Source organism: Micropterus salmoides, unplaced genomic scaffold, assembly GCF_014851395.1.
Source record: "Micropterus salmoides isolate LMB-PRFRI ecotype aquatic unplaced genomic scaffold, ASM1485139v1 Ms_hic_scaffold_4, whole genome shotgun sequence".
NCBI lineage: Eukaryota > Metazoa > Chordata > Actinopteri > Centrarchiformes > Centrarchidae > Micropterus > Micropterus salmoides.
The window spans coordinates 11,962,454-11,979,673 of record NW_024043372.1 but is presented as its reverse complement, the minus strand read 5'-3'; the positions used below and the strand labels follow the sequence as shown (position 1 = coordinate 11,979,673).

The following is a 17,220-nucleotide window of genomic DNA, read 5'->3' as shown; positions in this document are numbered from 1 at the left end:
TATTGGCAACAATCACAGTTTATGAGTCAGGCACAGGTACTACTAACAGAGAAAGCAGGTTTATTTACACATGCAGCACATTATGAAAGCAGCCAGTTGTTTAAAAGAGAAACTAGAAAATGTGTACCCCTGATGTAAAAAATGTTTTATATCAACAAGGAGGAAAAGGCAGACTTGGGAATGCTGAGCACAAATGCTGAATGGATAGGAATTTCATGGCAGGCATTTTGTTTAACACCCCCACTCACTATTCCCAAAGACAGTAGGGAGAGTATTGACATTTGTTTAAAAAAACAACCTATCCCATTTAAACTTTGACCAAAGGTCAGTAGTTATAAAGCATTATTTATTCATTATGCTTATCAGTCTAAATCATTGATGCAAATACTAATAGTCGTCAGCAGACAGTTCCGTGTTATGAATAGCCTGGTATAATTATTTAATACCTCAGTAGAACCAAAGAACATGCCTGTTGCTTGATATCTTACCTGTTGCTAATTCTATTCAACTGCTCTTTGGTTTCTGTGAAGAACGTTAACAACATGGTAAGTTTTTTGTAACAAATCTGTGAGAAAATTAAAGTAAACTCAAACTTGATGAGTCTCTTTCGTTCACTTTTTTTTGCCTGTTTCACACTTTAACAAGTTTAAGGCAAATAGATAGGCTACAAAAACAAACATTTCCTGAATCACATTGGAAAAAATAAACAAGCAGTGAGTGTCAGTCCTTTTTACAGTACAAAAATTTCCTTTCAACTGCCTGACTTCATTGGTTTCATTGCACCACATGTGGATGTGGATTCAAATAACAGAGCATTATCCGCTTCGTTGGGGATTGACAGCACATATATAGCATTATTTGGTAATTCTACAATGAGTGTTACAACTAGACTAAAGTCAGGGCAGGTCAGTACCCTGCTGAACAGTCCAAATCCCAAACAGAGCCTATGCAGGCTCCTCCTGACACAAGCAAAGGCCAGTGATTCTAAACTTTTCACATTACAGGCATTGTCATTATCGTCATCATAGTCATGAGCTGGATCATTGTCATCATTTTCTCGAGAGATGCAGGTTGAGCAGAGGGAAAAGGGAGGTGAATGTATTTTGTGTTTCATGTTGAATTTGTCTCAGTGTGTGGACAGTCTCTGAGGCAGCAGTGGGGCTTGTGGGTAGTGTGTCCCAGTGGGTGATGGGTAGAACAGGAGGTCTGGGGTGTCGTGATTCACATCTCTGTGTCACCCACTTGATTCTGGGTGGCAGAGTGTCCATTAGTGGTGGGGGCTGGATTGGTCCCATTTTCTGGTGGAGACTCGCCAGTCTGCTTGTCAAGGGGCTCCTGGGGCAGGGGAGCCACAGACACCAGGGTATTGGCCTGGTTCTCCTCATCCACCTGGAAAGATTCAGCCTATGAAAAGCACACAGACAACACTGGTGTCAGAGCTCATGCAGGTTTAAGATACACATTTAACACCAACAAGTTTGCTTTTACTGTTCAAATATGACACGCAAACGAGCAAGAAAGTGTGTGATTGAAAATGGATTTGTTTTTGTGGCCGTGAGGTTTATGGGTTTCAGCTGTGTGTGCACTCCGAAGGGTTTTGGTAATTGCTTTACTGTTGGGAGGTTAACAGTATGCATGTGTGCTTGTTGTTTTACTTTGCTTCTGTCAGAAACAGAAGTTTGTAAGTGACTTTGTTGCTTGGTGAGGTGTTTTGTCTGTTGGCAAGAACTTTGAGGATAATATTTGATGCCTGTAACACAAACATATTCAGTGAATGAGACACCAAATAAAGGCTGTTAGGCAATCTGCTCCTTCCAGTCCATCACATCGGTGTGTCCCCATATGTAAAAGCTTTTTAAATAATGATGTCATGGGCTTGAGAGGTCAAAACCAAACCTAAAACCATCTGTAGCCCCCTTGCAAAGGGATGAAGAAGAAAGAAGCAGAAATTACTCAGTGCTACTTTGAGTTAATGGACATATGAGTCAGTCATGTCCTCCATTGAGTGAGGAATTAACTGGAGGATAACCATACTTTTGACCTCAAATCGATGTATTTAGGACATTTTAGGTCATTAAAGGTGGTTGTGTTATTGGCAGCCCACGATGCCTTTCTGTACTTGCACTTAAAGCACTAAAGGGGGCAGTAACAAGGTTACTAAATGTTGGTTTAACATAGTCTGTGTCAGTACACTATGGGCCTGATTTACTAAAGGTTTGCGTGAGTAAAAACGTGTGCAAACTTGATATCACTAGCAAATTAGTAAGCTGATCTACTAACGGGGTGCACGCAGAGTGATGTCTTTCAAATGTGCAAGATAGCACCTGTTGTTCATTTAGTGCTTTTGCCTTTGCCTATTCTATATCCAATATATAGAAATACAATTATTTTATTTATTCGATGAACTATATGAATAGATATTTTTTGTATTTTCCTTTAGCTTTGGCAATACTGTTGTATTAACATTCATGCCAATAAAGCAAATTTTGTTTCGACCTGATTTTTTTTCTCCTGTGAGATGGAAGAGTTTAGAAAGTTGCGTGGCACTGCAGAGAGCCCCCAGCTGCAGAAGTGCACGAATCATGTGTAAAATTCATCCAGCCAGAAGGAACGATCACCAACTGTTGGTCGTAATATAACGACACAACCCATTGTAGGTATCGGAGAGGGTGTGTACAGGGCCAGGGACAGGAGATCGCTGAGCGACCGGTGCGGACGGTCAGTGATTGTTCCCACTGGCTGGATGATGCACAATCTGCTAGCATTTCCTCGCGTCTGGATCATTCCAGCATACTGTAGCTGTTTCTGCTGGGGTTTCCCAAAGCAGTTTTTCCAGGTGTGCTGTCCAAAGTACATACTCGGGGCGCACTAAATGAAACAAACCAAGGTTTTCACGCTGTGGCTGCTTTCCCTCCCGACTCTCCATGGCGGAAACCATTAAAACATGCAAACCCTCATTTAAATACTCCCTCCTCCATTGTGTTTGTTCCCGTTGTCCATCTACGCAATAATTCTTAGCAAATCACCCATAACAGGTACTAAAATAGCACATGCAATATTTTAGAATGCACACGCAATTTAGTACTCTCTTTATTTGGAAGTTAGTAAATCGGGCCCTATGTGTAATAGTATGTGTCTTTACAAGAAGATGTCAATGCTATCTGTAGAAAATTGACTTAAAAGTTTCCTGAAGTATAAACAAGTACAGTTTTTGGCTCATTAAGCAGTAACATTGTGAGACACCACCTCTAATCTACTCACCAGTCTGACTCCTTTGGAGTTCTTGCGGTGGGTCTTCAGGTAATAACCTGCCACCAGCAGTGCAGCCAGTAACAGGCCAGTCAGCAGCAAGGAAACTAGTACCAACTTAGAGTTCTTCCCCCAACGAGGAATGGCCTCCTTCACATTAGTCTGATTACAAAAATGAGAACAAAACAACATGAGTCCAAAATAACATGAGTCAAGTGTTCATCAGTTGTTATACTGGCAGGAGATTGTCACTATCTGGTTGCTGTTGTCTGTTGTGACTGAAAGTTATAAAAAAAAACAACCCCACCCAAAGCATTTGTTTATGGAGAAACATCTACCAAATCCGCAGCATTTCCTCTAACTTCAAGGCAGTGTCAGAACAAAAAGATACCACTGAGCAGAATGTATAATAAAGAACTTTGGCTGGCTGGTAAATTGCTAATAGGTCATTCAGTATATGGTGTATGTTCATTGCAAAGAGGCAGAGAGCGGTGTGACAGGCACACCCACAGCCCAAGATTGTTCCCTGGGTACTAGAAAAAATGTTCTGCAGCTGACAAGTGGATTGTTTGTCGGCTTTTTGTTTGTCACACAAACTGTCATCCTGGCAGCTTGAAGCCATTGGAAAAGTCTACGAACTCAGGCAGTGTTTTTCTTCTCCCTTGTGTATTTTCCTATCTGGTTTGATTATAAATCAACCACCAAATTTATGGTGGCTGATTTTAGTGGATGTACTGTTTTAATATTGGATGTGTGTTTTCCAAGCCCTTCATGGTGCATAGGATGATATTGGCTGGACATGATATTGAGTATGAGCTTGGTCCATGCCTTGGTCATGCCCATAGATAAGGTATAAACAGTAATGCATTTAGAGGAGAATCACAGTCATACACCTAATCATGACTCTACTCTGTGTGTGTGTGTGTGTGTTTGTGAGTGAGTATGTATGTTTACTATTCTACTACTTTAATACCAATATATACTGTATATAATACTGTGTGTAGAGTATTTCTACAATATAATAGTGATACCATACCTTATCTTTGATGTTGTCGTTGTTGAACTTGTTAGCCATGCCCACAACATCACCTGCAAATGAAAAAAAAAAGGATTTGTGTTTCCCGGTACAGTACATTCTTATTCACAGAGAAGTAGAATTAGAGATGCTAATTAACTAAAAGGTACCCTATAGTGATGAAAAATATAATCAATCTTAAATGCCAGAACAGTCCATTGGGGTTTTGGAGAAATGGAGCCAATATTAATGAATGTTTACAGGAAATATTCCTCCTTACAAAACTTACAAAGCGGCCTCATAATTCTTGCTCATCTCAGGATATACTGAATATCATCTGGAGACTTATGAGGTGTAACAATGTGCTTTGTCCTTCTTTTTATCGCATCAATTACCACTAGAGCTATACTAACCTTCAACATACTTTCCAGAGACAAGGATTTCATCTGAGTTGTCCTCCTGGAAGATTTCTAGCTTACAGTCCTCACCACACAGCTCCTGCAGAACACTTTCAATCTTCATCTTGGTGTCTTTCTGCAAGGAAAACAACATGAAAGATGATTAGTAGTGAAATGTCTTTCATACCAACATGTGAAGGGATTAAATTAAAAATTAATTTAATTAAATTCTGGATTTTAAATTTCACAATGTGACATTCATCACAAATACCAAATGATCGCTCCCTACAAAATCACAACACCTACCTTCAGTTCCACCTCTAATCCCTTGATCCTCAGTTCCTTTATCTTTCTTTGTCTTTAATCCAATAAGGGCTATCACAATCCTGTGCACAACCTCTCTTCTGTGATGTAATCAGATCCAAAGATCAGAATCTGCCACACTGCAAATGCCCTTGATCACAGTTCAGGAGTGGACAGATGGCTTTCTTATAAGGCCGTGCAGCTATGGGCAGGACACAGTGACATCTATCTTAACATCTTTGTCTTAAGAAGCCCTTTGTGTGTTCTTTGTGTTTTTAATACATGAAGACATTTGGTCTTAACATTTTCTAGTAACTAGTATTGCACCAACACTGCATTCGCTGAGACACTAGATAAGCCCCTGCATTCCTCTGCTGGATGTGAGCTTTCAACAAGACCTGCTTTATTTACAACTTAATCATCCTTTCATACAGTATCTCAAATCAGGAATACCAAATGCCATAACTGAACAAATCCTTAAACAACACAGGCGTCAAAGCCTTGAGATCCTCCTCAGGGCTTTATTACTCCTCCCTGAGCAATACTATATTACATAATAATGTAGTAGTTTACAAGCATATAGGGTTGCAGGTTGCACCAACTGAGATTAAACCATTATTTATTTGGAAATTACATAACAGAGTTCATTTTAGATATGTTTAGTCCTCCTAAACCTATATTAACATTAGTTTAATTAAGACAAAACTTTTAAAACACGTCAAACTTCCAGTAATGGCTAAACATTAGGTTGGGTAGAGCCAAAATAATCAAGTTCTTCAGAATAAATAAGGGGGAAACAATCCAGCCAAATTATATAGTAGGTCTGGGTTTATTGAATGTAGATGATAATTCTGCTGAGTTTCATGTTTAGCAAGCTGTAACTTGAGATGGCATCAAAACCAAGCTACAGACTATTTTCCTTTCTGGTGCTATAGGTTAATAGTTTGTGTGGAAATGTGTATGTATGTGGATATACTGCACTCCTGCCAGCTGATATGGCCCTGTAAGATTAAGCATATTTTTTCTGTTCTGCCACACAAACATAATATAATATAATTCAATACCACATGTAATTACATATAAAAGACATTAATAGGCAGAACAAGATGTTTTTTTCTGAACTTACACAGTTGGAGGAGGCCTTGAGTTTTAGACTGACAGCGTTTCTGTCCTTGACCGCCTCTTTGCTGACACAGTTGACATCATCCCGTGGCACCGGCTGCAGAGAGAAACCAAAACTCCTTAATTATCCCATGACTTTCCCTTCTTACTCATTGAAGCTCATTGAAATTGTACAGAATTATTAGGTTTGAGGCCAGCGCTTTTAACATGTAACAGCACACAGTATGGTGGATAATTACAACCGACTGCCTCTGATTTGCTCTGTCTATTATAAGCATAATCTATTGTTTTATGTTTTTATTCTAGTTTAAACAATCTTAGAGGAAATCCAAATGCATACCAACAGCACAGCATGTAGGTTAATATCAAACTTGTTTGACCATCTCAGAAAATCAAAGAGGTTATGGGATTGAGGTCAATACTTCACTCCAAATTCGTATCCAGTTTTCCAACATTTATACACAAGACTAAACAAGTGCCACTTAACATTATTTTCCTATGCAAATAATACTAAAGGCAAATAGTGGTGTAATTTCACATTTGATGGGGGGGGGGGGAGCGGTGTAATGTAAGACTACTAAAAAATAATATTGATTAAATATAAATGCTATGAGTTTACTAGTATTTGATTGTTATTCTTAGCTCTGTATTTAAAATAAACTTTAAAGAGGATGATATCTTTTTTTATTTGTAAAATTGTTCTGGTACTTTCAGATAATATATTTTTCTCAGTGTAACCCTACACATACAGACAGACTGCTTATCCAAACCAGTAACCTCATATATGTGTATTAATTGTATATTTATGACCGACTGAATGATCTGAAGGGATTTCTTTTTCTTACCTGTGGTATGTTTTTGGGGCCGTCACCTCTGGCAGGTATAGGTGCTGGGGTCACTTGTTCCAGAGTAACTGTGGAGTCGGTTCCACCTTGATCTGGCTTCTCTGGAGCTGCAGGGCTGCTTTCCTCATTGTTTCCTGCCTCTTCTGCAGGTTTAGACGTTGTCGTCTGCATGGTAGGAAAAACCAAGGCTTGGCCTTGTTCATCCTTTGACACTGAAAAAGCAATTAATTGTGAATTTGTTACATAATTAAAACAGTTTTTAGCAACAGAAGCAGTTCATATACTTTACAGTTTATGTACTTTGAGGTTTGGTGTCAAAGTTGATATGTACATATGAGAGGTCTGAGGTTATTATACAGTTGATTCTGAAAAGTGAAGTTGAAGGTAATATTCTGGACCACATGGAATCAAATCTGTTACTATATCTATGCAGAAATGTAAGTGGAAGTAAAACTTTCTTCCTCATGTTCCTCTATTTAATGAAGGTACTGTTGCTCTGGTCTGGTTTTGTGGTTTTTTTTGTCTACACTCTTTCAAATGTTTGATTCATTGAATTATATGGTGTCATTAAAACAAAATTGTAGTGGTGGTAAGCAGATGTCTATTAGTAGCGACATGTGGTTGGGCTTGGCTGTGTTGACAGAGGGAGGGTTTTATACATTCATTTTGTTAGTAAAGTTAATTCAGTCACCACACATACATAGGTTGGGCTGATGAATCAATTTATAATAGACGTACAAAATGTTTTAATACATGTATGGCAGGGCTAGTCAGTGTTTCTTACCAGGATCTCCAAGTGGAATCATGTCTCCTCGTGTGTCTGAGTGTGATGTCAAACGTGTCGCAGTTGCGTTCTCTCCCTGTGCCGTGACTCCTGCTGTAAAATCAGAATATGGTGTTATGTAAATGTTTTGAAATTTTGAAACATCAGCTTTAACACTCAATCTGTGGATGTGCTGTGCACATAAATGTTTCAACAACTCTCATGGTGTGGCCTTAAATTAATGAGTCTCAGCACAGAGGAATGTCAGTAATTAATAACCCACTGGTAGACTAATTCCTCTGCACAGCCTGAGCAAATAAACCATTCCTAAGTGCAAGACCTGGACTGGTCCTGCCAGGAAAAATCTCTGACCTCCTGCTCACTCCCACAAATGGGACAAATGCTGTGAGCTTCTCAGGGACATTTGTCAGCTCATAGCAAATATGCTGTTAGCTATATAATGGACTTGTGCCAAATGTTTAACATTTTAAATATTATAAAGATATTATGTGATGTGTGTACCAGAATGGTGTAGTTCACAAGACAAAGATTGATATGAACTGTCAGTCACAGCAAAGAGCAAAGAGTTCTGTTTGCTTTTAAATGCCTCTTTGTGATTGTCTGTTGGCATCTGGAATACTTTTTATGCCAAACTCCACTTAAGATACTGGCTTAAAAAAAAAAAAACGTTAACAATTAACATTCAATCGTGACATTAATTGCAAACACTCTTTGTTACAGGTCAGCAGCAAAAGCAGCCGGGCTTCTGCTGTGTATGGCCTTAACTGAAAAATTGTCCATGCTTTTAAAGCTGCACAAGGCAACTCTCTTTTTCAAATTCAGTACCCAGTGTATTGCAATGTGTTAAATTGCACACTGCAAGGTCACATTTACCAAAGTGATCAATCATCACATTAATTATCAAAACAAATTCAACAATGGGGTGTCTGGCATCTTCCTGTGTGTGGCAACCCATTTTGTGATTCAGACTGATTTTTTTTATAAAAGCATCTTGCGTTGTTTTAAGTGCAGCTGCATAGAGGAATCTTATCTTATATTATCTCACACCAACTCATTATTGTTCATGATTTAATAAAGTTGTAATGTGAGGTAGTGGACCATAGCTGGGAGTTTTCACCAGTGTGCTATCTTAACATCAGTTATCATCCTCATGCATGAACTCATTCAGTGTGTTAAAGCTATTTGTTGTGCTTACAGTAAGATTTATTTGCGTCCCAAGAGGCCTCCGCAGTGATGGAAGATTAGATATATTGCAGAAGAGAACTGATGCTCTGAGAACCACAGATCACGTCATGAAGTCAATTACTTTGAAATGCAATCTTTCAAAAGAGCCTGTGGTAACAATGACTCACTTTAGCTTAGGCATAAATGGTATAATCAAAATAAGTTTCTGAAATATTAATGTGAGTGAAATGATTTTCCATCAACTCTGTTAAACAGTTAAATGCCCTGATTAAATGTGCTGCTGAAAGGTGGCAGGTAATGATGCCACTGAAAACATCACTTTTTCCAAATTTTTGAATAATGTAAAAGGCCATTTTACCATTTTCAGGGAGTCATATGACTTTGGGGGAAGAGTCCTTGATATATTGCAACACTAAATTAAGTCTCGATAGGATATTTCTAGTCAGGTTCTTTCATCTGTAAATTAGTTCACCTTCGAAGATATAATAACCTGGTTAACTTCCAAGCTACATTTTATCCTCTAAATGAGCCAGAGGCCTTTAATGATATGACTTGCTCAGGTCAAATTGCAAAGGTAGGATTCAGAAGTCAATCCAGAAAACTCAGCTTGACAACGTGTCAATTAAATGATAATAATGTCTTACTTATTTATCTTATGCTTAGTAATCTGAGTAGCAAAGTAATTTTTTGTCATATTTTTATAGTTTAATAGTGATGTTATATACTACTTCGGTGAAATGCAAAAAACTGAAAGGTAAAGGTACATTTCAACTTTGATTTTTGTAAACCATTTTAATACTGCCTACTCCATGCTGCATATCACTTGCAATAACAAACGATCATGAGATTACCCATCCCACTTGAAACAGACTGGGCCAATATTATTAAAATGTTTTTTTGTTGGAACATATTTGGAATGTTTTAATCCCAGTTCATTTGAATTTTTGTCGCTTTTGCCCTCCTTGAGTTGATTTTCACCCCCATTTAACTCTTGTCTCTTCATGGTGACTGTCTCTAGTCACCACTTCACACATGAGATAGATACATTCACACAGTGGTTGCACTGTGACACATGTCCACTAGCTTCCTTTGATAAATCAATGTGACAGACAGGTGCCACAAGTACAGAGTAAACACTGTGTGCCATGGTGACAGGTGGGGCAATAATCTCTGAGGAGGTCTTCTGCCACGCTCAGTGTTAGCAACTGTCCATTACAGCTGTCTGTCATGCAGTATCTATACTAAACCCACACTTTTTAACTATTCAAATAAATGAGAAAATACATCAGAGACACTGACCTCTAGGCAGTTTTGCACCATCTTACCAGTGTCAAACCTACAATAAAGAGCGAGAAAGCTCTCTTGTAGGCTAAGTTTTCAATTAAAAGGCCAGAATGTTGTTGAATTTAGTGTCTCGTCTCCCTATCCTTGGTGTCTCTGGTTCACTATAAGGAGCATTAGGGTGGGTGTGGACCAGTGACAGGTCAACGACTCCCTAACCTAAAATCTGTCTATTATACCCCTGGTCTGTGGCCTGTAGCCTACAGCTGCCATTCCTCACCTGTGCCTGGGTGGTCCGTCTGTTTATTTTACCAGAAAGGATGAGGTGCAAAATGGGTGAGATGTCTGGGCATAAATTAGGTTTTCTCATACAAAAGTGTAACACATAAGTCCGAGAGTGCAAAGGCTGAAATGTGTTTGTAGTGGACTGGAGGGTAAAACTCTGTCAATAATGTAAAATAATAAAGTCTGTGGCTGATGGGTATGTTAAGTTTTCAGTTACAGTTTGGGTTTTGGGGCAGTCTCAGGTGGGATATTGGGGAGTTATTGTGGAGTGAGTGGAAATTCTCATTTCCTTCTAAAATGGAGAGGAATTGACTTGATTTTAACACCGTTTCCCATGTATACAATCCATACTCTAAAAAGCAACCTCATTTTACTAGTCTTGTGCTAATGATGTCATGGCACCTCAAGCACACTTGTAAATGCGGCTGCTACATTTTCATAAAGCAAAACATGCTTGTTGAGCTTCAGACACAATAACACACAGCCTGTTTTTGTAACACAGCCAACACAGCCAGTAAACCTTGTCCAGCTCTCTGACCAGCCATCACTCATTACACACAAACAAACTGTCCTGACAGACCAGCGCCCAGATGGAATGAAACCTCTGCATATAATTGCCTATTATGACCAACACTGACAGAAACGGCAGGATCTGAGTCACTAGCTTTTATTGTTTTGTTTTGATTGTAGACCTAAAAGCCTCAAGCCTGGCTATTATTAATTTACTTTCAGGCAAACACACTGATTTTTTTTCAAGGCTTGTTAGACAACAACCATGAATTCTTGTGTGCTTTGGTAATATGTATTTACTGTGTATGAAGACAAGAGAAAGTGCAAGTAGTTTTCTTTTTCCTTTTGAAATAAGATTGTTGCCTTGACCTGTGCCTTTTGTACTGTAATTGATACAGTGGTGTCCCCGGTGTTTCTCCTGCTCCCTGCGTGAGGTCAGCACACTTCCTGCCAATGTGAACTCTGAACCCATCACCACCTCTCTGCCCTCTACCCTCCAATCAATCACTCAGCAGGAGCCACAGGTAAAGCATATTCACTGATGTTCACTGAACTATTCCACACTGTGCATCAGACACGTTCACAGCCTCTGAGCCTCGCATCAAAACCTTATACCAGACTTGTCTTTCATTTCCTTCTTTTTGTGTAATTTATTTATTTTATTTTATTTAAAAGCAGCCAAGATATCAGTCATCAGTCGTGCGTCTTGCTATCATTGCACAAACACTGATCAGCACTGACTCCATATGTTATGCAGCTTGGGCCCTGATTTTCCCACCATATTGAGTGACGGCTGTGGTCTGGAATTGCTCTACCCCACACCCCTCATCTCTTGGGGCTCTGGATGGAGGAATGTGGCAGGCTTTGGAAGAAGACAAGCCTGCAGCTCAACGCCCTTCTCCCTCCCAACTTTCCCTGTCTGCTCGCCCTTATCCCAGTCACGCACAGCTAATCCCAGGCATCTATTGAGGTGAGATGTAGGCTTCAGCCCTCACACCTCCCACACCATATATTGTAATGTATAGCAACATGCCAAGAGCCATATAGTAACAGCTACTTTCCCTCCTTTGGCCCTATTAAGCTTGGTAAGGATGATGTATGTAATGGCTAAACATGCGCAAGTTCCACATGAAGGCACATCTTTTTTGCATTTATGTGCCTCTTATAATGACTTCAAGTGTGAAGACTCTACCAGTAGAGTTCTTCACTGGCCAGATTTGTTTTATGTCCTCTAATGGATAGACAGATTTTCATGAAAAGTTTCTTTGTTTCAAATTTAAGAAGTTGTGCAGCCATTGCCCCCATTTTTCTGCAACTACTGTACATCTTTCAGTGTGCAAACTTACATGAAACATGAACTATCTGTTGGATGTTTGAAACTGGTATACCATCCTATGGCTTTGGCCTTCAGTCACAGCCTGGCTTCCAGAGCTGTCCTAAGCTACATGTCCAGGAAGGACAATCCCCCAACATATGGCTTTATAACTGTGGGCCACCAGCCTCCCCTGCTTCTGTTGGGGGAAACCATTTGCTGTGTAATGGGGCATGGTGAGGTGTTAATGGTCCGCGCACATTAGAGGACCACCGTGTCGAATTCCCAATGACTGAGGTTCTACTAGCAAGCAAGGTGCCACAAGCATTAGTTAGCAAATTAGTCTTTTCATTGAAAACTGTTAAGCTATATAATGTATCTCAAATCTTTTTATCCACAAATTACGTTTGCAGCTTTGATAAGCACTAAACCCTATTTTTTACTGGTGTTATAGCTGAATGTACTGTAGATGTCCTAACTGTTTTGATTGAGAGTGTGAGGGCCTATCCACCCAAGACAGCTTCTATAAACACTGTCAAGACATAATACCTCATCTTTTCTATCAGTGTTACATGTCCTGGAAATATATTCCTCTTGTATCTGTCTGCAGTATATGTATGGATGCCGTGCACAGTGTTGATTGATTGGGATCTGTGATAAGGAGCAGCATGGACAGCCCAGCATGTGAGTCCCTCAAAGCCCCTGCTCTGTGATTGTATGTCATGTATAATGTACCACAATATATACAATTATTTCATAATTTCCTCAACTATGTAATACTAAACAAAAATGGCAAAAATGCCTAATTACACTGCTATGAAGTGGAATCTTCCTTCTTCTGCTGCCCCTGGCCCAGCCTCCAATTTTTAATGTATCTCTTTAGAGGCTCTCTGACATCACTCTGACATCAATTGGATAGAAATTTGATTCAAGAGCACACCTCTTCCACCCTACCCTCCCGCACTCATGCCAACATGGATTTTCAAAATTGAATAGAAGGTGGAGACAAAACAATGTGCAATATCTCTATAATACCTGTAATTTAAAGTTTCTGAATCTGGCCTCCCATAATTATGTACTTTCTTCAAAATCCTTTCAAAATGCACTATGAGAAAGTGCAGATCATTAATCACATGTTTGTATTGTGAAATTATATCAATGTATTGCAAAAGATAACATGCTATCTTATTTTTTTTTAAATAATCTAACATTTTTAAACATTTTTCTTGTTCAGCCCATTAGTGGTTACCTCTTTTGGCTTTTCTTGATGGTAGTCTGCATTAATGAAAGCATCATTCATTCGGGGTGTTTTCTTAATACAGAGTGTTTTCATGTTTTAACATCCTGCTTCTCTTAAAGAATCTGAATTTGAGAGCGTGCTGAAGAATGTGACATTGGAGCTTAGTCCCTTAGGGTTAAACATGCTCTGCAACTCTACCCTCTTTGAAACAACAGACTGCAGACCCCACTATCTTGACCCTCCCCCCCTGCTCCCCCTCCCATGTCGTTCCTGTCACAGCGATTAATGGCAGAACCCGGCCCATTCTTCTCTCTTGGCAGAAAAGCAACTGGATCTCATGGTTTCAATCAGGCCTGTGTAAGCAGCACTTATTTCACCCAATGCTGCACAGCTGCAGCATTCACCCAACCCAACCCTGAGGTCACTGTAGCTCCTTATCGAAAGCATGATGCCTGTTTCTGGGGACCACAGCCAGGAAACATGAAATCTGCTTTCAATTTTAACTTATATCACCACACCCCCTAAACACACACACGCTCACAATTTCCCACTACAGTTTAACTGTCTTGCGCATTACCTTGAATGAGCCTGTCTGGTTTGAGTGTATGCAGGTAGACTTTTAGGGGATACTGTTTCAGAGTGAGGCAGATTTGGGCGTCAATTGCTCAGAGGCTCAACATTGGGAATTTGAGACATGCTCTATCTTTCAAAAATCTACCAGAGTAATTGTTTGCACATCTAGGGAGGGTATTGAAAAACAACCCATAATAGCCCATTAAGACACTGAACTAGAGTGCACTTTGACACGCAAAGATTTGTTTTCTGCTTTTGAAACATCAGTTGCTTCCATTTCGAGGTTTTACAGTACGTGCTGTCATCTGATATACCGGTACTCTGGCTTTTACTTTTCTTCCCCTTCCATGTATGTAATTTATAGATCAGGTCACACTGGCCCCTTCTGGTTGTTTGATAAAGGAGCTTGTTTGGCTATACCATGTCAACGCTTATGTGAATACACATAGAGTAAATAGAGTCGTAAGATTAGAAAAGCTGGAAAAGCTGAGTGGAAAAGCCTACCTCCTATTCGGAGAGGAAGAAAAACAATATCACAATGAGGATCTTATGTGTGTATGCGGTCCAACTGTCCACTTGCTACCACTGGGGGACTTAACTCTGGGATTTGACTTGGCTCACTTTGTGCTACTTTCTTCATGAAAGGGAATGAATGCTCCGTGGTTGACGGTGTATCTGTGATTCTGTGATCTGCTACTTCAATGGGTACTACCCAAACAATGATTTACATAATTATATACTCTGGGGTTGGCAGCAGGGTTGGCAGGGTTTGTCGCTTAACTACAGAGCCTCCTAAAACCACTTCACAGAGCTTAAACTGTATTACGGAAATTATTTAGATGTAGAGTTTCCAGTTATTTAAACTACAACCTTCCAATAGTGAGACATTCCAGTCATGCCACTGACAACAAAATAAATCTAAGCATCTTTCAGTCCCTGTGCATTGCTTCATCCCACCCCCTCACTGCTTTTCTAAAAGCAGTCTGCTAAGCATTCTCAACAGGGTTTTCCCCCAATGTTTCTGATCATCTCCTGTTCAGCCTCTGCTCCCGCAACCCCCCTCCAGGTTGTCTGGGTAACCGTTACGCTCCCCAACATCTGTGAATACACTCTGACCTCATCACAGTAAAGTTGTACAGTTAGCCCATCTTTCCTCTACTTACATAACTCTGCCATGCTCCCCACTTGAGAGTTGACAAGACAATTCAGCATGAGTGATTTTTGTCTGACTTGGAGGACAGCTGCTTTATCGAATAGTTCAAATATAGTTTAAGTGATCTTCTTTTTCTTTGCTCTGTTTCCTATCTCTATAATATCTGATATCTGTGGAATTTTTTATTTCATCAGACAAGATAACAATTGCAGTGCACATCCCAAAAGCAGGTTTTGCTGCCTTTAATTCAGAATCTACAGTATAGGTTGAAATGATATCAAGGTAGTTTTATTTTACAAAGCATGTGCAGATGCTGATGATCTCATTCCCAAAAACCATAGCCCATGAGCAAGACAGAAGGTTTAAATTAAGCAGCCCAGTGTGTGATTCATTTCCAGCCACAACAGAGAGTAATAGCTGTAGTACATTCTCAGCTACATTTTTTGAAATCTTGGTCTTGCTTTGTGTTTATTTTGATTTGAGCTTGAGCTTCATGAATGAAAGGGCTCACCTATCTAAAAGGTTTCACAGATGTGTTTTTTCTCCACGTAATTCCCTTAATTAATTCTCAATAGTGAAAGGCATAAAATGTAAATTCATAAGTTCATAATTAAGATCTCCACTTAAGATAATTATTTAACACTTCCCTCTGCCTCAACATAATTACACAACCGTTCTCAAAATTTGATTATGCAATCAGAAACAAACAACCTGAACTTGAATATGCCGTACCCTATTGATTGGTTCAGAATGATAAGATAATGTGAAGATGTGGTAGAGTTGCATCGGTTTAATATAGACAATAGATGAGGTTGTTCCATTCCAGATGAACAATTCTTTAATTGGTTCTTACTGTACAAAGAGCACAGTCTTTACACATAATTTAACATCTTCAGTCCTACCTAATGCCTCACTAAAGCCCCTACTATTTTAGCAGAACCACGTTTCAGATACATATTAACAACCAAACTCTACACCCTCCTCTCACGCATGCTTCAACTGGCCTTACATTACAAGGCTGAATATAAATACACACATTTCTCAAAGTCCTCGAAGATCATGGGAATCAGGTCAGTGAAATAGCAAAAATAGCTCCAGAGGTAGCTTCACAAATGGTTTAATTCTCAATAGTGAAAGGCAAAAAGGAAGGAAAGGGAGTTTATGAGAAAATGCAGAAAGCTCTATTTTGGCAGAAAACTGGAAATTCATAAGTTCGACACTAAGATCTTCACTTCAAATGCTCATTTAAGAATTCCTTACGCCTCCACATAATTACACAACCGTTCTCTTTGTTTGCAGTGGTATACTCCAAAGTAATGTTTTTCTGGCAGCACATGAGGAAAAAGCATAATCAAACCCTTTTTCAAAACATAACAAGTCCCACATGTTATAGATTTGTTTTTAGTATGGAAACAGTGTGTTATCATTCCAGAGAGTAAAAGGGTTGTAGGGTTAAAACCTGGATTCAACTGAAAGACCATTCAAACAAACACTCCTCCGCCCCAACCCCATCCCTCCTGGCCCTCCCTCTCTCCCTGTAGATGGTCATACGATCGCTGAGAAGTTGACCCTCTTTGCATTAAGCTTTTTTTTTTCCCGACTTACCATTTATAAGTGAGATGATGAGAAGAAAGGCAAAAGCCAACATTTTGCAGGGCCCGTTTGTTCTCTGTGCAAATGAAGCTGCCATCCTCGTCTTGAACGTACGCACGTCCGATTGGTGTGAGTGAAAAGACAGAAAAAGAAAATGTAAAGCTGGTTATGCTGGGGCACTTTAGGGTTTCCTCTTACCCAGGGCGGGACAGGGTGGATAAAGCAGCACTTGTGTTCTGTCAGTTTTTATATAGCCCCCCCCTTTCTGGGGTGTAGGGCTGGGCCTCCCTTACTGTGGCCAAGCCCTACACCCCGTCTTCCAGTGGTTACTTTAACCCTTCCTCTGTGCCCCCAACGCACTAGACGAAGCAA

The 17,220-nt window shown here is 39.7% G+C and overlaps 1 protein-coding gene and 1 long non-coding RNA gene across 2 annotated transcripts in view; one reads left to right on the top strand and one right to left on the bottom strand.

The window, feature by feature from the left end:
- Nucleotides 1–17,076, bottom strand: si:ch211-286o17.1 (hematopoietic progenitor cell antigen CD34). Its single transcript, XM_038696948.1, has 8 exons — nt 16,861–17,076; nt 7,717–7,809; nt 6,933–7,144; nt 6,092–6,184; nt 4,678–4,798; nt 4,286–4,338; nt 3,262–3,411; nt 1–1,404 (listed from the first exon to the last, which is right to left on the bottom strand). The coding sequence occupies exons 1-8, from the start codon at nt 16,943–16,945 to the stop codon at nt 1,222–1,224; spliced, it is 990 nt and encodes a 329-aa protein (XP_038552876.1). The 5' UTR covers nt 16,946–17,076; the 3' UTR covers nt 1–1,221.
- LOC119886301 overlaps nt 11,117–17,220 on the top strand; it is a 32,319-nt gene continuing 26,215 nt past the window's right edge. The window contains exons 1-3 of the long non-coding RNA XR_005441465.1: nt 11,117–11,501; nt 11,735–11,947; nt 12,900–12,973. This is a non-coding gene — a long non-coding RNA (uncharacterized LOC119886301). The remainder of the gene's footprint in view (nt 11,502–11,734; nt 11,948–12,899; nt 12,974–17,220) is intronic.

What these genes read in the sequence shown, in the direction of transcription:
- si:ch211-286o17.1 (XM_038696948.1), bottom strand. Translation starts at nt 16,945, where the DNA reads ATGGCAGCTTCATTTGCACAGAGAACAAACGGGCCCTGCAAAATGTTG. An exon ending in GATTCCACTTGGAGATCCTG is followed by an intron (nt 7,145 to 7,716) that starts GTAAGAAACACT and finishes TTGCTTTTTCAG; the next exon opens with TGTCAAAGGATGAACAAGGC. An exon ending in TCAAGGCCTCCTCCAACTGT is followed by an intron (nt 4,799 to 6,091) that starts GTAAGTTCAGAA and finishes TTTTCCTTGCAG; the next exon opens with AAAGACACCAAGATGAAGAT.